The 25,035-nt window shown below is 38.7% G+C and overlaps 1 protein-coding gene across 6 annotated transcripts in view; it reads right to left on the bottom strand.

Moving 5' to 3' along the window:
• Positions 1-3,946: 3,946 nt before the first annotated feature.
• Positions 3,947-25,035, bottom strand: part of LOC122801553 (LIM and senescent cell antigen-like-containing domain protein 1) — a 1,529,428-nt gene continuing 1,508,339 nt past the window's right edge. For 5 of the 6 annotated variants that reach the window (XM_044070988.1, XM_044070989.1, XM_044070991.1 and 2 more), the window contains exon 11: positions 5,659-5,757. Coding sequence is in view for 1 of the 6 variants with exons in the window: in XM_044070986.1 (XP_043926921.1) it covers positions 5,643-5,757 (115 nt within the window). In the remaining 5 variants the exon portion in view is untranslated. Of the gene's footprint in view, positions 5,758-25,035 lie in introns of all 6 variants that reach the window. The other variant, XM_044070986.1, reaches the window with a different exon arrangement.

The raw sequence follows: 25,035 nt of genomic DNA, 5'->3' as shown, positions 1-25,035 counted from the left end.
TACTTCCGGGTCTAGTGTGTGACTTCTAACTAAGGTTGGAAGTGGAGGAGCCAAGCTGTCAATTTCAGAGATTGAAGGGACTGATGCCAATGTCCCGACTGATGGATTAGCAAATCCGGGATCAGGTCTAAGGTCCACGGATCGTCCACTGCATGCTTTTTCAGGTAAGGAAACCATATCTGACGAGGCCAGTATGGGGCAATCAGAATCATTGAAGACCCTAGTTGAGAAGCTTTTGAATAACTTTGGGAAGGAGTGGAATTGGAGGAAAGGCATAAAGTAGCCCTGTTGGCCAAGGTTGTGCTAGAGCATCCATGGCTGGTACTTCCTGATGTGGAATCAAGGAGAAGAACACTTGGTGTTTTGTGGAGTTGCCCCCATCTCTTGAAAACCGTTTAGAGACCATTATACATTTGACTTTCCACACTCTCATGGCCTCTCTGCAAACCTCCTTGTTTGTTCAGATACCAAACCACCGACATGTTGTCTGTGTGGATGGCGATGATGCCCTGAGGAAGAAACAAGCCAAGAGCCATGAACTAGCCTGCCCAGACAATGCCCCCACCCTATCTGGGAGGCATCCCTGATCCAAGTTGGATGTCAATCATGATGTGATGATTGAGGGAAGATCCTGAAAGGACCATTGAGTTGACAAGAGCCACTGAAGAATCCTCATGTGTAATCTTGCTAGAGGAACTAAAAGAACCGTGGCAGACATTGAGCCTAAAACCTGTAGGACCATCCTGGCTGGGGCTTTGGATCTCGAGATCAGAGCTTGAACTTGGCCCTGTAAAGTTCGGATCCTTTCGGCAGGAAGAAAGACGCATCAATCTTGAGTCTATCTCTGCTCCTATAAACTTTATGCGTTGAGAGGGCAGCAAGACAGACTTTGACCAATTGAATGTAATCCCTAGGGAAACACCCAGGAGATGGTGGCTTTGAGGTTGTCCATTAGTAGATGCCTGGTGGTGGCAGTCAAACACTTGGTGAACACCCTAAAGAACCTGGTGATCCGATCTGGTCTGTGGGGACCGTTGGATGACTCCTTTCTAGCAGCTTTAAAGCTTTGACTGGGTGGTGGGTCCATGGGATGGTGTAACCTCCGGCAATGATCCGAGCACCCATCTGTCCTGAGTGATTGACTCCCAGGCTTTTAGGTGCTTGGCAAAGCGACACCCGACTGGCTCGCGTCTCCCTGAAAATCCCCTCTGCCTCTATCTTCCTGCTGTTGGGAGTTCACCTTGGGTCCAAACAATGAGGACCCATCAAAGGGAGGTCTGCGAAGGAAGACTTGAAGGCCTGGATAGCCAACTGAGAGCTAACCGACTGGGCTAGCTGCTCAGGTAGGTTACCACCGAGGAATCTGACAACTCCTTGACCAGATCCCTCTGAAGCCTGGTAAAATGTGCCAAGTAATTCAGAGACCATCCATACTCCTAGACTCCTTATTAGGTGGATGGATAGCTGTTGTGTAGCAGATGCCACCACCATGGCATCTACAGCAAAATTTATTTGGACGAGAAGGGACTGGTTCCACGGTAGGCTGAGCCCCAAAGGCCTTGAGGAGCACTGATTCGGGTTTGGATATCCATGTTTGAGGATCTCTAAGATGTCTGCAAATGAGACATCATCCGAGGGGGACACGGACCCTCCGCATCATCCATATCAGTGTCCGATGTAATAGACTCGGGGAGTCTGGGGTTCCTCTGAAGACAACTCGAAGAACCCTCAGGAGGAGGGGAACCCCACTGGGGTAAGGAACTGCCAAAGACCCAGTCTCCACGCCCAGGAAGGTGCTGAGATGGCTCATGGCCCTGAAAGCCGGACCCCAGAATCCTGGGAGTGTGAACTGAAAGCATAGGTCCCAAACATCACCCTCGGGTCCAGCCGAAGAAGTCCGCGTACCAAACTCGGACCCGGAGCCGACCCTGAGATCTCCACCGGCTCCAACAGCACCTGCTCCGGCGGGCCAAGCAGTCGGAGGAGGAATGGCAATGGGTGGGCCATGGTCATGCCAACTGGGTAACAAATTTTGGAAGACTGGGGACTGGAACAGTCTTTGGAGCACCCTGTCTATATCAGAATCCGACATCCTCCCAAGGGACTCCGAGCAGTGGAGCCGACGAAGGTGACCCGCGCCAGAGGAGTCGATACTGGTGGCATCGAGGCAGACTGTTCACCTGAGGCCTGCCTAGGTCTCTTGGCAGTCGGATCCGACGGACTGGTCGGAACCAAGCCCTTTTCTTTGGCAGGAGCGGAGAGGATGCCAAGGCTTCTTCAAAAGAGGGTTTAATTAACCCTTAAGAATCAATTTATTTTTCCTCTCCTGGAGGACCCTTGAGGAAAAAGCGTGACATACGCTGCATGACTCCTGCAAGTGCTTTGCCCCTAGACAATATACACAGAGCAAATGATCGTCAGTAATAGACATCTTAAAACCACATTTAACATTTTTAAAGCCCGAAGGCCTAGGGTTTGAGACATGATGTTAAACAATTCTTTGACAGGAATTCAAACAACTATAGATTTGCTTGTGATAAATCTAAGCTTATAGTTAAAGTTTAACACAAACACTAGCTGTAAATGACAGGGAACTCTCAACTACTGTAGACTAGAGACCCTGAAAGGTTTTCAAAGGTTGACCGTCTGGGAAGGCCCTGGATGTAAAAACAAACTCAACCCAATCACACACAACAATCTTCACAATCTAAAACAGCTTTTGTGACCAAAAACAGCAAAAACTGACAGAAAAGTAGTTAATAAAAGCTACTCAGCCCAGCCAGCTCGAGACCAGATCTGGGGACTGGTAGTGGTGCATCCTGGGATATAGTAAGCTCAGCCAATAAGAGACTTCGCTCTTTGGCATAAGCGTGCAGTGGGGGATCGGCTCCGAACCCATCATTCAGAATGTAGGCGAGATAGGATCACATAACATCTTTACAGACAGGAAAAGTAATCTTTGTTCCAACTATGAAAAATCGCTAGCCACAGCTTTACTTCTTCACGGCATGAACAACTTAGTCTAGGATGCTGGGGAACAAGACAAAAGGAAGTATGCTCATCCTCAAAATATGTTAGTGGGCAAGTCACAACAGACAGACAAATACCATTCAGTTAGAGAGTGAATTTTGGCTGGACCATGTTTGAAATCTGTCATTAAAATACTACCTGGGCAGTTTTTCTAACAAGATTTACTCAAATAGACAACCCTAAATAACATAAAAGAAACACTGTCACACCATGGTTGTTCCAAACTTGTAATCCATCTTTGTTGCACTGTCATGATTAAGACAGCAATTCATGAAACAGCTGGCCCACAGCAGAAGCACTAGTTTCCAGTGATAATGAAGCTTTGAACACGTGTAGCATATACACAAGGTGAAGAAAGAAAGTGTGAGGAATAATGAAGGCAGGTGTAAAGTAAGAGATTCTTCTGTCTTTCGGCTTTTCCCGGTTAGGGGTTGCCACAGCAGAACTCCAGTCTGCAAATGATTGACAGTGGATTTTTACGGTGCCAAGTTGCCTGCCCAATGCCCACCCTTCAAGGAAGGCAACCCCATTCAGGCACGCACCTACCTGCATGTCTTTAGATGTCACTCGACCATGGGGAGGACATGTAGACTCCATACAGAAAGAGCTCCAGATGAGAATCTAACAGGAGAACCTCTTGCTGTGAGGCAACAACGCTAACTGCTGCACCACCACGGCCTCTCTGTAGTACAGAAAAAAGGGTAATATTCTATCAGCTAAATGGAAAAAACTAACGTCAGAGGTCTTCTAATTTAACTCCTAATACAATGTTACAGAAATACTTCTTGAAATAGTGAAATATTGTATGTATGTGTGTTACTAGCTCTATATCTGCTTTCAAGCATAATAGTACACTATTCATTAGAATAGACTAGTTTTAAGGAAATAAAATGTGTTCCAAAAACTGATAACATGCTTTAAATTATTCATTATACTTTATTAGACATATTTTATTGCACCTTGTACTGGGCTTCAGGAACATTACAAAAGGTCTGCTTTATTTTAATAATAACAAAGACATCATACTTAATATGCGTTACATATATCAGCTTTCAAGGATGTTATAACATAAATCATAAAAGTATAATGAAAAGAAAAGGATCCAGGAGCATAAGTACTCTGATTTTAATTCTGCAGCTGCACATAAACATGTAGATGCTGAATTGTGACAAATCTGTCAACACAAAGTAATAAAACTGCAGAACAATGTAGCTGCAGCTAAACAACCCTTAGGATCAAGTCTAATCCACTGGCAAGATCCTGGCATACATCATGTGCCAGCATATGTTCTCATATAGTTCAGAATACCTAGGCAATTTGGAAAAGATTACAGACAAATAAATTCTGATGTTAAGTACATTCTTATATGCAACACCGGATATTAGTCCTGAGCCATATTTTATGTAGCAAATTACTCAACTACTACACAATCCCAGAATATTTCTCTTAGAGAAAACAAATGTCCGCCATTGTGATTATAAAGTCCAGCTAGTAACTACAAATGCTGGACAGCAAAAGTGAGTATAAAAATTGAAATGTATAAACCATGCAAGGAAAATAATGAATTGTACAGGACAGCAATACTTATAAGCAGGCAACAATACAGTAACAGCAAGAAGAAAAGAAGTATCCCTTGTTCTATATGGGACAAATAAAAACAAGATATATTCAAGAAAATTTTAATAAAATGCAACTCAAGTTTCTTCCACATGGTTTAAAGGCACCACTTGTACAGTAACTGGCCTTCTTGGTTTACTGTACAATGTTTTATTTAGTACTTGTTTAAGTTCATAATAAGCCCTATTTTGGCCTAGTCTTATGCAATGATCCAATGGCTATACAGTCTCCATGATAAATAATTTTCAGTTTCACATCAGAAAAATGAAGTAATAATTTTTAAGTAATGTAACATACCATACATGTTACCAGATCAGCTTTAATAACCAGTCAGCTGAAGTTCAAATACAGCATATAAAGCAAGAATACAGGGAGAGTTTTGTTTGGGAATGAGAATGCAAACAGGGCAAATATAATCTAGTGCACCTGAAAGGGGAGAACTAAAAAGGATATGAACCCAGAAGAGTGGAGAGGCATTTACCTACCTTTCTTCTTTGGGTCAAATGTATTGTCAGGTGTAAGGGTTGAAAGTCTCAGCTTCTGGTAAGAAGGTACATTTCACCCAGAATTTTCATTTTTGTATCAAGTAAAAATAACTGAACATTTTTATTAGCTGTACCACAAGACATAAATTAGACTTAATTAAGAAGACAGTGCCAGAGCACTTTACTAAGTGCAAGATATGAACATACATGTAAATCTAACATCTCACTGCTACTGCCAGCAGGAACACACAGAACATACTGGCTAGCATACCCTGCCATATTTTGGAGATTTTAGTAACTTTAGTCAGTTTGACTGTGAAATTATTTATTTATTTCAGTCCATCTGGAGAGCTGCAGCATTACAAAGACATAGCTATGTATTTCAGGTGCATTAAAAGGTCTGTATATATGACTGTTAGTTATAAAGACATTAGTTTAGTTATATAAATTATGGTAAAAGTAATTTTTTCATTCAACGTGATTGACAGGTTCCTTTCCACCCCGTCTTTGTTATTTCCTTCCAAGGGTTTCAGCAAGTTTCTTCAGTCTTTTCTTTAACTCCAGTGGAAACTTCTCATAGCATTTCTTACACACTGGCTTCATATCGAATTCTACAAACTTGTTCCTAGGAAGAATAAATGTGGAAAAGAAAATGAAGTGAAATATGGGATGAGTGTGTAAGACTGTAACCTGGAAAAGGGAAGAATAATGTTTTTTTTTAAAGTTAAAATGCTCTGTAGCTCTGCTACAACAATACAGAAAGGCAATTTATTTTCCTACCTTATACCACATTCATAAAATTCAAAATCAAGGCTACAAGTTTAATAGTCTTTGACAAATATATTAAAATAATACTTGTATACACTAAACTTCTTCAAAAATATACATTCATAGTACACAGATTAAAATGTGGTGGTCAGTTATTCAAACAAAACACTATTAAAATTAATAAAAAAAAGAGAGAGATGACAGTAAATTTTATGTTGCATGAGACAAAAAAGCAATAAACTGCTTACTCCAATGACAACCAAATCTGCATTTGTAACATTGCCTGTAGTCTTGTACATTCTGGAAATCAATTATACTCAAGACATTTTTGAGAACTTTGAGACTGATGATGTAGTTAGATATTCCACACACACACACACACACACACATTTCACATATATATATATATATATATATATATATATATATATATATATATACATATACACACACACACACACACACACACACACACACACACACAAAGTGCAGTTCGTCGATGGGTACTACATGTTTTGCTACTGACAAAAAGTGAAGTTTCTGAATAGTGCTATAGAGGAATACAGCACAGTAACCAGTCTTTCTCTTCTGCCACGGTTGTGTATGCATGGAGTTATACTTAAATATGAGGTGGGAGGCAGAACCTCCCCATGTAAAACAAATTTGTCTGTGAGTTTGATGTTCATTTAGTTTAGGCTATGGTCTTCACAAGAAATCAGTACTGGCCATTCTCCACAAAAGAAGCATGCAAAAAAGAACTTATCACCATACAGTGCCATAAATCTAACTTGTGTTGAATAACAATATTTTCTGCCTGCATAATCTCTAATGGAAGTGAATTCAATTTTTGTCTAGCTCTTTAATTAAAAAAATGATCTTCCTACTTTCTGTTGTGTCACCTTATACCTGGTTTAATATTTATTAGTCCTTGTAACTTTAAGCATCTTATCACCTCATTCTCTTAACACCTGAAGACCCACAGCAAGTCTTCCCATATCTGTCTGTAGCAAATGGAATACAAATTTAATTTTCTTGTTCTTTCCTTATATGACAATTTGGAATAACCTCATCTTATTTTTTTTTATTATTGTAAAACATTTCTGCATATTTTCCATTCTTCCACTGTCAAACAGAATATAAATAACAGCCACATTCCAGAAGTGGTTTAACAGTTTTATAAAATGGAACCATTGCTAACTTATCGCTAGAGCTAACTATTCTTGTCAATATGTTAATCACTGAATGAGCATTTCTAATTATTTTCACCTGATGTCCAAAACAAAAACCCTATCAACTCTACTACCTAAAACGTTATATTCATCACTATCCTTGATAATACTGTTTATACTGTACAAATACCCTAAATTATTTCCTCCCACATACAAACCTCTGCATTTTGATTCATTAAAATAAATGCCATTTCATGCCATTCTGCTTAGCAAAACAAATTATCTAGGTACTGCTGGAATTCATACTAATCAATTCAAGAAGAAACAATCCCTGCTATTTTAACATTAGCACATTTCCCAACAGAGCAGTTACTTGATGATGAAAAAAAAAAACATGAATACAGGAAAAAGAAATTGGCCCAAAACTGGGCCCTGAGGGACACCATACCTTTAGACGTGTACCCCTGGATATTTGCTTTCACAGTTCTCTATCAAGCTTATAATAATTACATTAAACTGCCTTTTCACTAATGCCATAATAATCTAATGATGAGGTACCATATAAAAGCTTTTGTCAAATATCTACAGATAACTCATTATTCAAGGACTCCACTACATCAAAATAAAAGTTTATTGAATCTACAATAGTTGATCTTCCTGCTGAAAAAGCATGCTGATGTATATACTCCCCCGACTGTCCTCTGTATCACATGAATCAACATTCTCTTATAGTATAGTAATTTCCAATAAAACTGACAGGACTAATGGCCCCAAAGCTTTCAGTATTACAATGTATCTCACCTTTTTAAATTTATACAACATAAGCACACTTCCCATGAGCCAGAGTCACAAGAACTTTTTTTTTTTAAGTAAAAATAATAGCATTTCTCTAATACTGGCCTTAAGTGAAACTAAGGAAGCCTAATAACCTCATCAGGTCATGCAGTTGTATCTGATTTAACCTTAACAAGGGCGTTCTCCACCATATCTTCTAATGATAATAGGACTGATCCTGCAGTCTCAATTTTTTTAAGTATTTGATTACTCTGCCCACTGTTAGAAAAATATGTATTAATATGTGTAAGCTTAATGCCAAATTAATAATCAAGTGTTTTTAATATGCTTTTCATTCTATTTCTCATGCACTGTGATTTATATAAATTGAGTTTCATATGAGACTGAAAATATGCTTTACTAAAACTGCAGTATGCTTACTGAAACTTGCAAGTTGCCCTCTGACCTAGTAACTGCTAGCACAGCAATATTCTTGTTTATGCCTTGTGGAAATGTACTTGAGAAGCAGGTGTTTATCTGCTAGGTTAGAAACATATGAATAGACAATATACCATTTTATAAATGTAATGATTCTAGACAAACAGCCTTGTTCAGAGGATGGAAACCTCTGCAGCTGCAGAAGTTTAGAGATAAAGTAGACAAAGGATTATTAGAGAAATTAACTGCTAGCATTGTGTTTGATTTAGCTATAGTATCTTGAATGTAACATAACAAGTATCTAACTGAAAGTAACCAAGGCCATGTTGTTTTCCTCAGAAAGTTTCACATAAAAATTGTTTAAATCAGCAGAAAATCATGGGAAAGATGGTCAGCAGATGATGACCAAAAGGTGGTAATCCGTTACATCAACATGGTAGGACAGGATGAATTTGATAACCTATAAAAATGAATGCATTTTCTGTTTCTGGTTAGACAAACTCTGTATTAGCACGTTTTTGTCTCCTTGCTGCAAGATTAAAGTGCCTTAACCTGAACCTACCGTGTTTTGATCATTTTTAAAGTATATTTTTCCTTTGACAGATTGGTCCTTCGGATCGGAAAACGTATCTCTCGCTCTGGACCTAGGTCAGAATTGGGCCCGGTGGCATGCATCCGTACGGAGAAGAGGCCAAATCGGCTCTTCTGTTTTGAAAGACCTCTGACTGAATTGTCGCTCGAAAGAGGCCAGCCACTGTTTCTGATCTGGGATTGGAGGACGAGTCAACGATCCGGTGGATCAACTCACGGAGGGTCACGTAAGGAGGAATTACCTTATTTCTGTTTCAAGATCAGGGACTAGTTACAGAACTGTTTTTTTTTTTGTCAGGTAAATTTGCCTATGCAAATTAGGGACAGAAAAGGGGGTTACTGTTTTTTGTCATAGATCAGGGAAACAGAATAGGTAGACAGTTATTCTAGATAAACTGTGAAAAAGGTGTAGACTTGTGGTACCACGTGATAGAAAGGGTTACTTAACAATTTACAGCTTAGCTAAGACACCAATGGGAAATCAGTGCACAAAAAGTTCCCGGGACATGCCCCTAACTGAAGACGCGAAGTATATGCAATTACAGCGTGCTGATAATATTAAATATTATACCAAATGGGTCGATAAGTACAAATTCGAGGGTAATTTAGATAAACTTGCACTTATGAAACTTGTAAAACATTTAAAAATAGACACGAAAGGTCAATTAAAAAAGCAGAGACAATTAGGAGTCCCTCAGGCGCACAGGTGGTTTCAGGAAGCAAATTGTAGGGAGCAAAGAATTAAAAATTCAAAAACAATGTTTTTAGACAAAGAAGACAATAATTTAGTGACAGCAACTCTTTCGCCCCCTCCACTTCCGTTACCAGAATATGAAGCGAGTGGACGAGCTGATCCACCTCCGCTATACCCAGCTGTCCCTGCAAAAGCACAACCGTTTGTCAGGAATCCCATCAAGACCAGGTCTCGAACGTGCGACTTGAGGAGGGAAATTGAATTAAATGAATTAAATAGAGCATCACAAGCTATGAGCGAAGAAGAGATATGTCCACTCATAGAAGTACCGAATCCTCAGGCAGGACAAGATCCGACACTTTTAGTTTATAGACCGTGGACACCGGAAGATATCCAGAAAGCCACAGAAGATATTCCCCACCCAAAAGTGAATTTTAGAAAATTTTTAGAAGACTTACAGGGTATGAGATTAAGTTACCATTTGAATGGAGAGGAAGTAGAAAAAGTGGTTAGACAAATTGTGGGTCCAGATTGGCACATGATTAGTGGCAACTGGAATCCTCGTGACGCACAACTTAGACCACTCCCACATACTGATGCAGAACTGGATGGCAGAGTAAAAGGTCTAACAGACCGAATCTCTGAAAAGTGGAAGCCTAGGGCTGACTGGACTTGCATTAATCAATGCATTCAACAGGAAGGTGAAACAGTTGATAGATATTATGTTAGACTGGTAGAGTGTTTTAATAATCACTGCGGAATGCAAATACCAGAAAACCAGACAAGATTCTTCATATGAACAACAGTTAAAGAACGCATTCTTGATGGGTAGTATAACTCCCATTAGTAGCTTTATTACGAAGCATATGGTAGATCATCGAACAAGTAGATTACAGCCATTACTTGAATATGCTAGACATGCAGAAAAACATTTTAATAGTAAAAAGAAAAAGAAAACCCAAGTATTTTCAGCAGAAGATGGGTCAGAAGTATTTGTAGTACAAACTGGGAAAAAGGGTAAGAAAAATACCCAGGGAAATAAACAATCTGACAAACGATCAGAAGATTTCGAGGAAAGAAAAATAAAGGGTGAGTGTTTTAAGTGCTGGAAAAAAGGACATTTAGCAAGGGATTGCAGGCTAAACAAGAAGGTGACTACAGAAAATAAGGAGGATGAGGAATGACTATATGATAGTCAGGAATCATTAGATGAGAGTGAGCAGGGAAAGGTAAGTGTAAATGTGATAGCAGGAGAAGAGGATGTGACACAAGGGGTAGAGGATGTATATGAATACACAGACGTAGAAGAAAATGAAATTTTAGACCTAGATCTTTTGAGCTTAGAACTTTACTTAGCAGACACGAAACCAGAAGTGACGCTTCTGGTGGAGGGGAGGGAAGTTAAATTTTTGTGTGACTCAGGGGCTTCACGCACCCTGATACACCCTTCCAAACTACCGTAAGATACAGAATCACCAGATTATATACTAGTGAAAGCAGCTAATGGACAGCTGTATCGGGAGCCACTCTCCCGTGACATTACAATAATAGACCCCGTTTCAGGGATGACTCAGAAAAGTAAAATTGTAGTTTCTGCAAAATGCCCAGTGAATCTTTTGGGTAGAGATTTGATGCAGATATTTGGCATAGCTGTAGTTCCAACCATGCAGGGTATGGAAGCACAGCGACAAATGGACACTTTTGTAGTGCGACCGGAGGGTGAAATGTATTATTGGTATAGCCAGGACTTGGTTACGACTGGTCCAGGGGCAGTAACCAAAGAACTAATGAATGTAGCCATCAGCAAGTTCCCCTCCCTCGACATTGACAAACAGCATTTGTTGCATTGTACTCTATATTACTGTAATAGACCAGGACCTGATAAAGATTATGAACAAGAATGGTTTCAAAACCATGCAAACAGGCTAGTATTGCGAAACTTATACTGGGATGCAGAAGGGAACAGTGTAGCAAGCTGTTCATTGCCCCAGGAATTTTTAGCACTTTACAAATCTAATCGACTGCCCCATGTTAGTTTGACTAAGAATAAAACTTTAAAATGGGCAGACTTAGGTGAAAAAGTCATGAGGTGGGAAAAGCAGACAGAATTAGAGCTCTCAGAACAGGGAGTACAGAAGCAGAAATTGAATTGGATCACACAGACACACCCAGCTGTACACTCACAGGCTAGTGAGGATAGCTGAGTATTACTCATTGGTAGAAGAGGAAAAAGCCTTGCGAGACATACCAGACATTCTCTGGTCAGCAGGGAAATCAGATGTAGGACTAATACAAGCAGCAGGACCAGTTACCATAATGCCAATGTCAGCTTTTCGGCCCCAGAAAAGACAGTATCCCTTGAGAAAGGATGCAGAGGTAGGAATCAAACCTATCATAGCAGCCTTACTTAAGGAAGGAGTCTTAATAGAATCTCCTGATTCACCATGTAACACACCTTTATTTCCTGTCAAGAAAGCAAACGGGGAATGGCGTATGGTCCAAGACTTAGCAGTGAACAATGCAGTTATACCCAGTTCACCAACGGTGCCAGATCCACACACCTTACTGAATGATTTAAAGCCAGAACAGAAATATTTTTCAGTGGTAGACATAAGTAATGCATTTTTCTCGATACCGATGCACCCTGACAGCCAATATTGGCTTGCATTTACATTTCAGGGAAAGCGGTACACATATACCAGATTACCACAGGGATATTGTGAAAGTCCAACAATATTTGCACAGGAAATGGCAAGCAACCCGGCGGGATTTATCCCACCGAAAGGTAGTCAGATTCTACTTTATGTAGACGACATTCTGCTGGCAGCCCCCACCCAGCAAGAATGCAAAGAAGACACAACAGCTTTGTTACAATTTTTAGTTACTCAAGGTCACAAAGTAAACAAAGACAAGTTACAGCTTTGGAGAAAACAAGTTAAATACTTAGGATATGTAATATCCAAAGAAGGTAGAATATTAGATGAAGACAGAAAAACAACGGTTTTACAAGCACCTAGACCAACTACCAAGAAGGAAATGATGTCCTTCCTAGGAATTACTAATTTTTGTCGGAGTTGGATACCAAACTATGCTTTGGAATCTGCTCCACTGGCTGATTTAATATTTAAAAAAACGATGGCTGCACAGGATTTATTACAATGGACACCTGAAGCAGAAGCAGCTTTCTGTAAGCTGAAACAATTGATAGCATCATCCTTAGTTTTAGGATTATCAAACTATAACAAGCAGTTTATCCAAACTGTAGATTGTAAGCAAGGTTATATGACATCAGTATTGACACAGCAACATGGGGACAAACAACGCCCCATAGCTTATTATTCATCACAGTTAGATCCAGTGGCGCGGTCTTTGCCCCACTGTGTACAAGCAGTAGTTGCAGCTGCAATGGCAGTGCAGGCTTCAGCCTCAGTAGTATTATTCCACCCTCTCACATTGAGAGTGCCTCATGTAGTCGCAATTATTTTACTGTAAGAAAAAGTAGCATATCTTTCTCCAGCTAGGCATCTTTCCTGTATGACCATTCTGTTGAGCCAACCTCATATGACAACTGAACGATGCACGACTTTGAATCAGTCAACTTTGCTTCCAACCCCTGCAGATGCCAAACTGCACTGCTGCCTGCAGGAGATTGAGCAAAAGACATTACCTAGACAAGACCTTACTGATGTTCCCTTGGATGATGCCTTGGTGACATGCTATGTGGATGGCTCGTGCAGGAGGGGTCCTACAGGACAGAACCTAGTGGGGTATGCAGTCGTTTCTGATACTGAAACTTTAGAAGCAAGATCTTTAACACACAACTTATCTGCACAAGCAGCAGAATTGATTGCCTTAACAAGGGCATGTACCTTAGCAAAAGGTAAGAAAGTGAACATTTATACTGACAGTCAGTATGCTTTTTCTACTGTACATGTTTTTGCGCAACAGTGGAAAAATAGAGGAATGATAACATCTACTGGTAAACCGATTAATCATGCGCAAATTATTTTAGACTTGTCAGATTCAATTCAGTTACCTAAAAAGTAGCTATTTGCAAATGCGTAGCTCACACAAAACAACAGGATAGAATTTCAAAAGGTAATGCACAGGCTGATACAGCTGCAAAGCAGGCAGCCTCAGCCACAGAAACTTTTCTTTTGAGTGAGGAATTACAACCCTCAGAGACTTTAGATTTAGAAATGTTAAAAACAATGCAGACACTTACTACAAATATTGAGAAACAAAAGTGGATAAAATGAGGAGCAATCCTCGAAAAGGGACTGTACATCTCCAAGGAAAAGAAACCGATTTTGCCATCTAATTTGTTTAGATATGCAGCGTTGTTGAGCCATGGGCAGAGCCATGTCTCAACAGGGGGGATGGCACAGTTAGTGAATCGAGTGTTTACAACCTATGGGTTTACAAACTATACAAAAGATTTTTGTGCAGCATGCCATGTTTGTAACAAGCATCATGCACAAGGGGCATTGAAGCCTAAGCGAGGGAATTTTCCTACACCACCATATCCATTCCATACTATCTGTATGGACTTCATAGAATTGAATAAATGCGAGAATAAGAAATACTGCCTTGTCATTATAGACATGTTTTCCAAATGGGTAGAAGCGTTTCCAACTAAAAATCCAGATGCAGCTATGGTTGCAAAGGTCCTTGTTAAAGAAATTATACCCAGATTTGGTATACCGGAAAAGATTTATAGTGATAACGGGACACATTTTGTGAACCAAACAATCCAACAACTCAGTCGTTATTTTGGAATATCATTAAAGAACCCCTGCGCGTATCACCCTCAATCTGCAGGGCTAGTAGAGAGGCATAATGGGGTACTGAAAAATAAACTTAGGAAATTGATAGAAGAGAGACAGAAAAACTGGGTGCACTGTTTGCCTTTAGCACTGTTGAGTATGGGAACTGTTCCAAATGTAAAGGGATTAACTCCTTTTGAAACTTTGTTTGGGAGGGCATATTATACACCTCAGTGGAAACCTCTCATGTCTACAGAGCAGGAGGCTGACAGTTCACTTGCAGGATATATGAGGAGATTTTTGAATAACAAACTTTTGCAGTTAAATTCTGTTTCAGATAAAGAGCAATCGAAATCGGAAGCACCAGTAGCCCCAGGCACCTGGGTTTGGGTGAAGATTACAAAACGGAAGAATTGGAGCTCTCCGAAGTGGGAAGGTCCGTACCAGGTACTGCTGTCAACACCCACTGCAGTCAAAATCGCGGAGCGAGCTTCCTGGATACATTTGACGCACTGTAAACTGGTTAAAAACTTTGAACTGGACAAAAACTTTGTTATTGTTGCACAACAAGAACAAAATGTCCAGATACAGAGTGAGTAGAGACACTGAGCAACTTCAAAAAACTTGTATGATTGTTTTTATTGCAATATTGATCACACTGTTCTTTTTACTGTGGCCGTACTTTTTTCCTGCCACAAAGGTTGAACTGATTAGACGTAATGAACCAAACATAGACTGGCATCCGAACTTCAACACTTATCAGGCAATTACATGTGTATACGCAGAGACTTTCAATGTTTCAAACTGCTGGGTCTGTACGGCCATACCAACAGCATACGGGGGTTTGTTAATGACTGCTATCCCCCTAGGGGTCAATGAGACCTGGGAAAATCTGTTTTTTGACACAGTCGCTATTAAAGCACAATATAAGGTAGCACTGTATTTGCCTGTGACACAAAAAGGAATTGTATGTTTTTATAAAAATGACTCCATCCAAGTTGGATGGAGTAAATGCAATGTTACTGTACAGTACAAATGTTATAGAAAACCAAATGATTTGAGTGGATCTTGTAGCACAGATTATGACTCATTTTTGAAATCTATGCATAAAACTCTTGATCAGGTACAGCACAATCCTGTACTTTTCAAACAGTTATCAGTGATAGACAGGAAAATGTTTCATGCAGGGCAGTCATTTCGTAACAAAGTGATGACAAAGGTAGAGGACTGTCATTTTGTATGTGGGAAAAAGGCATATAAATGGTTACCTGAGAATTGGTATGGCAGTTGTTTTTTGGGATACCTGGTTCCGGCCATCCGACACACTGCAGTTTTACCTCAGGGGAGTACTCGAAATACTCGAGACATAACCAAAAAGACTGTTAAGAAACCTGAGAATCCAGTGGGACGAATCGAAGCGGGGTGGAAAGACCATCGTAATGTGGGAACCAAACTTGTGCACATGGACTTGAGCGATGCTGTTATATCCTGGGCAGGTATATCACCCATGTATGGCGGAGTCAAATCAATATAGGAGCTGCAAAAACTGTCCAAACTTCTCGAAATAATGAGTAATGCAACTTTTTCTGCCCTTGAACTGATAACTGATGAACTGAATGCCATGAGAACTGTAGTGCTTCAAAACCGAATGGCTCTTGACTTCACCTTAGCGGCAAGAGGCCGAACTTGCGCTTTAATCAAAGAAGAGTGCTGTGCGTTCATTCCTGATCATCAGCATGAGATCACCGACCATCTCGAGGTGATTCAGCAAGTGTCGGCCATGACCAAACCAGGCCCAAACCCTCTGACAGAGTTTTTTCAGAATGCCTTTGGGGGGGTGGGGCTCCATCTTTATGAACATATTGATTGCTATTGGGGTAGGTTTACTCCTAATAGGAGTTTGTATTTGTTGCGGAATCCCCTGCATGAAGAAATTAAGGAATTCATAGATATATCCGTATCTGAGACTATGTATCAAAGTACTGAATTTGAAGAGCTGCTAGAATGCGAGACACTTTCATAAAAGTTTAAACTGAATGACTTTCTTAACTGCAAATCCTAAATGGAAGAGGTTAGGAAAAGAAGCAAGCTGTTTATCCTTTTTTTGAAAATAGAATAAAAAGTATTAACAGGAGGGAGATGTTAGAAAAATATGTATTAATATGTGTATGCTTAATGCCAAATTAATAATCAAGTGTTTTTAATATGCTTTTCATTCTATTTCTCATGCACTGTGATTTATATAAATTGAGTTTCATATGAGACTGAAAATATGTTTTACTCAAACTGCAGCATGCTTACTGAAACTTGCAAGTTGCCCTTTGACCTAGTAAATGCTAGCACAACAATATTCTTGTTTATGCCTTGTGGAAATGTACTTGAGAAGCAGGTGTTTATCTGCTAGGTCAGAAACATATGAATAGACAATATACCATTTTATAAATGTAATGATTCTAGACAAACAGTCTTGTTCAGAGGATGGGAACCTCTGCAGCTGCAGTAGTTTAGAGATAAGGTAGACAAAGGATTATTAGAGAAATGAACTGCTAGCATTGTGTTTGATTTAGCTATAGTATTCTTGAATGTAACATAACAAGTATCTAACTGAAAGTAACCAAGGCCATGTTGTTTTCCTCAGGAAGTTTCACATAAAAATTGTTTAAATCAGCAGAAAATCATGGGAAAGATGGTCAGCAGATGATGGCCAAAAGGTGGTAATCCGTTACGTCAACATGGTAGGAAAGGATTAATTTGATAACCTATAAAAATGAATGCATTTCCTGTTTCTGGTTAGACAAACTCTGTATTAGCATGTTTTTGTCTCCTTGCTGCAAGATTAAAGTGCCTTAACCTGAAACTACCGTGTTTTGATCATTTTTAAAGTATATTTTTCCTTTGACAACCACTATCTCACTTGCTTCAGAAATTATTTTTTTTTACACAGGAAACATCTTTATTAAATTATCACGTATAACATAGGCAATCATATATTTATATAAATGAAAATAAACCATATTGACAATTTTAGTTGCAAGCATTACATATCACAAACAAAATTAGCAATTGTAGTTGCAAACATTATACATCACTTATAATCTATCAGGTCACTGTCAGTCAAACATTACACATCACTTATAATCTATCAGGTCATTGTCAGTCAAACATTACACAGCTCATACAGATCCTGCCTTCTTTTATGCCTCGTTCCTCCTCTGCATGTAATTTTCCCACAGTTCACATTTTTTCCTATGTAATTCGCTCCTACCCTTTTCTAAAGATTCCCATCCTAGTTGTTTTATCTCTGTTACTATATTCACTACTTGTAGCAATGTTGATTTAGACTATGATTTCCATTTTCCAGTAACTGCATCTTTGGCAGGCACCATAATTAGACTCAAGACCTTAATATGTCTAGGCAATTCCGATTCTGTATTATAGCCCAAAAAATAATTTCCTTAGTTACACCAGTTTGCTCACCCAGTACCTCTGTTAGAGCAGTCTGCAGGGAATCTTTAAAGTTTGCCAACTCATTACACTCCCAGAAAATATGTTCCCCAGTTACTTCTTTCTTCTCCATCAAACCTCCAACATTTGCTATCTACCAGAGGAAACATTCTTTGGAGTCTACCTGTGGTATAAAAATACCTATGTAAACACTTCCAGGCAAAGATTCTAAATCTTCTAGACTTTGCTGCATATTTGGGAAACATACATTTCTCTCTCTATTGTTTCTTTGTGAATTGCTTATCCAGTCTTTCTTCCCAATCCTTTCTAACCTCCTCTGATTCTTACAGTTATGTACTATTTTGTATGTTCTACTAATTATTCCTTTTTTAGCAGCAGCTTCAGTCTTAGATTCTAATAAAAACTCTACTGGTGCTGGTCTTTCACTTAGGACCTCCCTATTTCATTCTCTTTGCCTGTACTCAGATATCAGTCCTTATTAGAGAAGGCAATCTCTATCCTGCAGTCCAAATAAATTCTTGGCTTCTTCCCATTCTATTAACTTTCCCTCTCTAATTATTTGCTCCCAATATATTGGTTCTTTTACCACTTTTCTCCAAAAAATTCCAGCCCCCTCTTGCCTGTTGTCTGTACCCCTAATTGCAGTCATTCCTATCGGCAAAATCTCCTTTCTCCATTTCCATGTTGGCTTAGTTCTTAGAATACTTTCTGCTACTTTATGAACATAATATTCTGCATGGCACTGTTATTCTCCTTAAGGATCTGCATCCAGAATCAGAGTCTCTCTATTTCCTAAGCTTCCCCCCTGTTTCATCATCACCCTTTTCCACTTTGAATTAAAGGTTTGTTTGTGCTATGTACAGGAGCCTTAACTATGTAACTCTGAAATACCCCATCAAATCAAGTAATCCCAAACCACCTTCTTCAACTGGAAGAATCAACTTATCCCACTTGACTCTTGCTGCCTTCCCCTCCCAGATAAAATCCTTCAGCTCTTTATTAATTGCTATCCACAACTTCTCCTCTGGTAGATAAAAATATACCTGACCTGTGTATAAAACTAAAGGGACTAAAAACATTTTAACTGCTTATATCTTGCTATCCATATCTATATAACAGAGCTTCCAATGTCGCAGTTTTAGTATTATTTTTTTGTTTAGTCTCTTCCCACATATGATTAGATGCCACAATACAATTATTTTTAATCCATACTCCTAAGTACTTCATTTTATTACGTCACCATAAATATGGATGTTGCTGAACCAATTCATGTGTGGTTACATAATTTACAGCTATTACGGCTATTGCCTTTGTTTTAGCTTCATTAATTTGTATCCCAAAAAGATCTGAAACTGTCATAAAATGTCCCACAATACTGAAATGTCCTTTTCTGGTTTTATCAGGTATAAAATAATGCCATCTGCAAATACAGACAACTTTTCTTGATGACCGTAACAATTACATTCTTGAATTTCTGAGTCTCTTATTTTCTTTGCCAATGGTTCTAAATATAGTGGAAATAAAGGGGAAAGAGGGCACCCTTGCCTGGCTCTTCTGCGCAAACAGAAATTATTGGAGAGGAACCCATCCACTTCAATTTTCACCTCTGATCCCCCATACATCCCCTAATCAACCGTATAATTTTATCAGGGAATGCAAATGTTTCCATTGTCCTGCTCATAAACTCCCAGTTTACTCTGTCAAATGCTTTCTCTGCATCAAGACCCAACAACAACAGTGGTATTTTCTTACATTCAGCTTCCCTCTGAATCACTGATGTTATGTTAATGTTGTCAAATGTTTGCCTCCCCTCCTCAAAACCACAATGATCTACGTCAATCAATTTTGGCATCACCTTCTCCATTCTATTAGCAATTGTAGACAAACACTTATAATCATAGTTTAGTATTAAAATGGGCCTGTATGAAGCTGGGTCTGATGGGTCTTTACCCTTTTTAGGTATTACAACCATCACAGCTTTTTTTCCCAGGAAGTTTGTTCTTCTCCTCAAAGTAATGTTAAAAACAAAACCTTACAAAGTTTTAGCATTTTTCCCCTCCTAGTTTCCACATTGCCACAGGAATACCATCTACTCTTGGGGACTTTCCTGTTGATTGGTTATACATTACCGTTTTTATCTCATCTCCTATCCTAACCATTAGTAACTGAGCCTCACCTACCTCTAACCTTGGCATACTTAATTCTTCCATAAACATTTCCATTTGTACCTTTTCTTGATTTCCATATTTCTTTGCTTTATACAGACTTTCATAAAAGTTCTAAAACATTTCTAGTACCTCTAAAGGATCTTGGTTATCTTCCTTTTTATAGGCTCTCTAAGCTTGGCAACAGCCCTTTCTACTTGTTGTTGCCTGAGTCGTTGTGCTGAAGGTTTTTTGCTTTGGCATTACCAAAAAGCTACTTAGCAGCAATCTTTCTAAACTCATGCATATTATTGAGGTAATCCTTTAAAATTTTCTGCTTATCACTCTGCAATAGCTCCTCTTCTCATTCTGTAAGATTCCCCCTATTCTGCAATACTTTAATTGGCAGTCCCTCTAAATAATTCTTGTTCCTGCTTAACCACATCTCTCACTCTTATTTCCACCCTATTTTTAAACTCCACTTTAATTTTATGGCACTCCCTAGCTATATTTTCAGAAGAAATTTCTGTCTTCTCTAATAACTACAGAATAATTTCCCCCTTCCCATTCCTTAAATTCCTTTCTTTTCAACAGATAGGAGGGAAAGCACCAGAGTGTCATTTTTATTTCATTGCCCAGCATTTTTATTTTACTTATTATTGGTATTTTATCTGAAATAGTTATTGGGTGCGAATCAAAACTTTCAATTAAATGCAAACATTCCTGTGAAATGTAAGTTCGTCTAGCCTTGCCCAGTTTTTGTGTCTTGGGGAATAATATATAAATTCACTCAAAACTCCTACTACTGAATTCACATCTTCCATGCCAAATATTTTCATAAACGTCTTCAAAAATCTACCCCTTTGTTATATTTCCCTTCTGGCCCCCTAGACACATTTTTCCTGCTGCAAATCAAATTCCGATCCCCACCTATAAGTAATATTCCCTGCTGAAAACTGATAATTTTTCCCAGAATTTTCTTAAGTTCCATTATAGCAGTTTTAGGTGGAACATAAATAAATACATCCTAGTGTACTCTTCCTCCCTTGCCAGTAGCCCCTTAGTACTACATACCTAACATTATCTTTTATCCTCCTTCTATCACTATTGGAGCTCCACTTGCAGTTAATATAAGTACTCAAATAACAAAAGCCTGAAAAAAATGGAAGTAGCTTTAAACAGACATTTGGATGAGCTGACAAAACTGCAAATAATCAGAAGTCAAAATGAAGCAAAAGCTGGCTGAGTATGAGACTGCTCAAGAGGAGATATTTCAAAAAATGGTAGAATTAGAGGACAGAGCATGTAGAGGAAATCTGGGATTCTCTACTGTAGCAGAGAAACTGGAAATAACAGACTGTATTAATGTTATATAAGCACAAATAAGCAACTAGATTGATATTCCACAGCACAAGCTGTTAATTTAAAGGGCACATTGTGTGAATGCCCCAAACCCAGACATGAGAAAGCAGTCCAGACCTTTAATAGTAGTAGTAATCCTACCAATAGAAAGGAGTTGATTTTGATAAAACTATGGCAGAAGGACAAAATACTAAAGGTGGGAGACATCAGAGTGTTTACGGAAAATGGTTACTCACTATACACCAGGCAGAAGAGGAGTGATTTTATTGCAGCAATTAGGGGATGTCAAGAATGAAATGTGAGATTTAAGTTGCTGTATCCAGCTATTTGCAGAACATTTTTTTTCTGGAGGCTCAGAATCATTTTTGGTGCAGAACATGCTAAGGAGGAAATACAAAAGTTTGTTTAACAAAAAGTGAGCTATCAAACAGAAGGAATTCTGCTTCTCATTCTTCTGATAATACAGCCCATACAGAGACTATGCCAATGAAACATTTTTTAATGTTCCAAAGGAAAATGCTTGAGAGACTAAAAAAGCACAAGAGTTGACTAAAAAAAATAGGAGTACGTTGGAAATTAACCAAAGACTGGATTTGGTAGATGGAGATAAACAGGAAGAAAAACAGGAACTCAGAGACAGATGAAAAATGTAGGATTTTAAAGCATTAATTACATTAGACTTTTTTGACTTTATTAAACATGTAGGGGACTCCAAAGCATATGCCCTACTTCATGTCATTAATGTTTGGAAGAGCAATTAAGAGAGGGGAAGAGGAAGGAAAGAGTTAACTAAGTGAAACAAAACTTTGTTCTTAACAGTATTTTTAGCTTCCCTATTAAATAAGTGAACGTTCAATGTTTTGAATGTCGCTTTATCGACAGCTAAATGTCGAACAGTCCAAATCCCAAACAAATTTTTTCATAGGGGGAAAATAAATCACTGGTTGGCAAAAAAAGAAAAAGCCCAAATACAAAATAAAGTGGGGGGCTTAGCAGCTGCTAATGTGGGGGGGGGGGCTGTGCCCCTCACCCCACCACTTAAATATACTAACTCTGCGAACGCACCACAGTGGAGGAAATGGCAACATCCCGAAAATACCCTGTGATTTTTTTCCCCTAGGAAAAATATAGTTGTTCCGTTTGTTTGGGATTTGGCCTTTTCGACATTCAGCTGCTGATAAAGTGACGTTCGAAACATTGAACATTCGCTTAAACAATAAGGAACCTATTTTTATAATATATGACATACACTGTATGCTACAAAGCAAAGCTTTTTTCAGTTATTTTGTGTGTAACAGGGATACTGAAATATACAGGTGCCTCTATTTTTCTTCCTTCATCTTTCTTCTTCTTCAGTTTAAAAAGAGAAGAAAGCTTGGACAAATGAGCATGATATAAGAAACATGGGTATTTTATTTCTTACGGTTGCAGAGGAGAATAACTGGATTAAGGTCCTTGGGTTAAATTTATTACAAGTTTTAAGAGGAAGCAAATAAATGAAAGAACACAGAATATAATGAAAAGTTTTCCTCTAGTACATACATTTTCACAGAGCAATAAGAAAAGCTTGTAGTGGACAGCAATAGTCTATCTTGTTTTCATGTTTCTATGTAGACAATCTGATATGGGGGCAATAAAAACAGAATACTTCTTTCTTTCCATGGCAAGGAGATAATGTATTCTGAAAGTACTCAAGTTGTTTTCTACATCTGGTAGAGAAATAAAGATAAGACAAATACAGTTAGCACTTCATGGAAGTAGTAGCACAGGCTGTACCATGCGTCTTAGCATGGATAACTTTCACTATATGTTAACTCAAGCCTATGATTGTGGCTGTCAGTCTGAGACAACTGTTCCTATTAGGAAAGTTAAATTTCATTATTTGAAGATTTACATAGTTTTGTGACTAAGATTATGTTAACAGATTCTGGGGGCGTGTTTTCTTTTTTTTATGCGGGTATTCATGAAAACAAAGAGTCTTACAAGATGTGACATATTCAATGAGATATGACAAGAAACAACCGGATAAAAGATTAACCTGCCAAACATTGGTGTATGCATGTAACGCAAAAGCTGAAACTAGACATTTTAAAAAAGCTGTTCTACATAACACTTGTAAATAATAACTTCTCATCATAATGACACTTTCCATATCTTTAAATGTGAATGGTCCCACAAATATATACAAAAAAGAACGAGTAGTGAACTATATTTAAAATGCAGACTGCAAGCTACAGGAAATGCATTTGGAAAGAACTGAACATGTGAATTTGATAAAGAAAGGATTTCAGGATGGTTATTCAGTGGAATGTCTGGGACAAAGAAAAATGTGAGGACTTGTATTAATTGCGAGAGGATCTCAGATAGTGATAGATTTGTAGTAATAAGGGGATACTGGCAAGGAAAGAGGATTATGCTGGCATCTATATAAATTCCACCTTAAACTGCTCCAATGGAGCTTAAGAAAATTCTGGGAGAAATAATCAACTTTCAACAGGGAATATTGCTTATAGGTGGAGACTGAAATTTGATTTCCAATACTGAGGATGTATCTGGGGGGGCTATATAGGAAAATATAACAAAAGTAGATAGATTTCTAAGCAACTTATGAAAATATTTGGTATGGAAGATGTGAATTCATTAGGAGGAGTTTGGACAGAATTTACATATTCATCAAAGTACAAAAACTGGGCTAGGCTAGACAGAAATTATATTTCACAGGAACATGTGTATTTAATTAAAAGTTTTGATGCACATTCAATAACTAAAATAAAATGCACGGTAATGAAATAAAAATGAGATACTGGTGCGTCCCCACCTCTCTGTTAAAAAGAGAGGAATTTAAGGAATGGGTAGTGGAAATTATCTGGGAGTTATTACAGAAGTTAGAAATTTCTTATAGGTTCATAGGTAGGTACTAGGCTATCGGCCCAAGGACCTAAGTAAGCCTAGCCTACAAGGTTTCCTGGCTTATGCCACCCAAGAAAGTTATCTTCCTGTGCCCCTGTGGGACTGTTTTGTATGGTGCGCCAAGTGGTTGTTGAGTGTTTGGATTGTGCCGGTTGTGAACTGAGACCCTGTCCCAAAGGATCGTAGGAGTGATGGTGCTTCTCAGCTGAAAGACAGTGCTCTTGATTCAGTTTTGAAGAAGTCCGGATGGACAAAAGCGCTTGACTGTGGATATTGTGTTACTGTGGAGTATACATTTTATTTTGTATATGCTGCTAATGCTGTGGAGTTTTTATCACATCGTGGAATAAATTGTGTTTTCATCACTTGAGTGAATTCCTTGTTTTTCTAGCATACAAAGAGTGTTCTTGGTGTCAGTTTGTTTCTCTCTGTGCCGGTTTTCATTTCATGTATTTCCTATTTCCCATCCACTTATCAAGAATTTTCTTGAAGAGCGCTAATGAGGAACTTTGCTTGACATAGATGAGTAGCTTGTTCCAGGGTATGGGAAGTCTCTGGGACAGGAATCTATCCCTCCAGCATGTCCTGTTTACTGTGGTGACAAGGTTTAGGTCCATAGAGCGTGTGGCTCGGAGGGATTGGGATTTCTTTAGGTGTTACATGTCCAACAGCTCTGGGTTTGACATAGCTTTGTATGTTAGGCAGAGATCACCTCAGAGTAGGTGACATGCTATGGAGTAAAGCTGGAGTTTTTTGATACGGTCAGTGTAGGGCATCTGTTTGTGGCCAGTTATCCTCTTTGTGAGGTACTTCTGTGGCCAT

The sequence above is a fragment of the Protopterus annectens genome, chromosome 5.part0 (assembly GCF_019279795.1).
Source record: "Protopterus annectens isolate FY-2018-M chromosome 5.part0, PAN1.0, whole genome shotgun sequence".
Taxonomy (NCBI): Eukaryota; Metazoa; Chordata; order Ceratodontiformes; family Protopteridae; genus Protopterus; species Protopterus annectens.
Note: the sequence above shows the minus strand (reverse complement) of the source record. Positions and strands in the feature narration are given on the sequence as shown.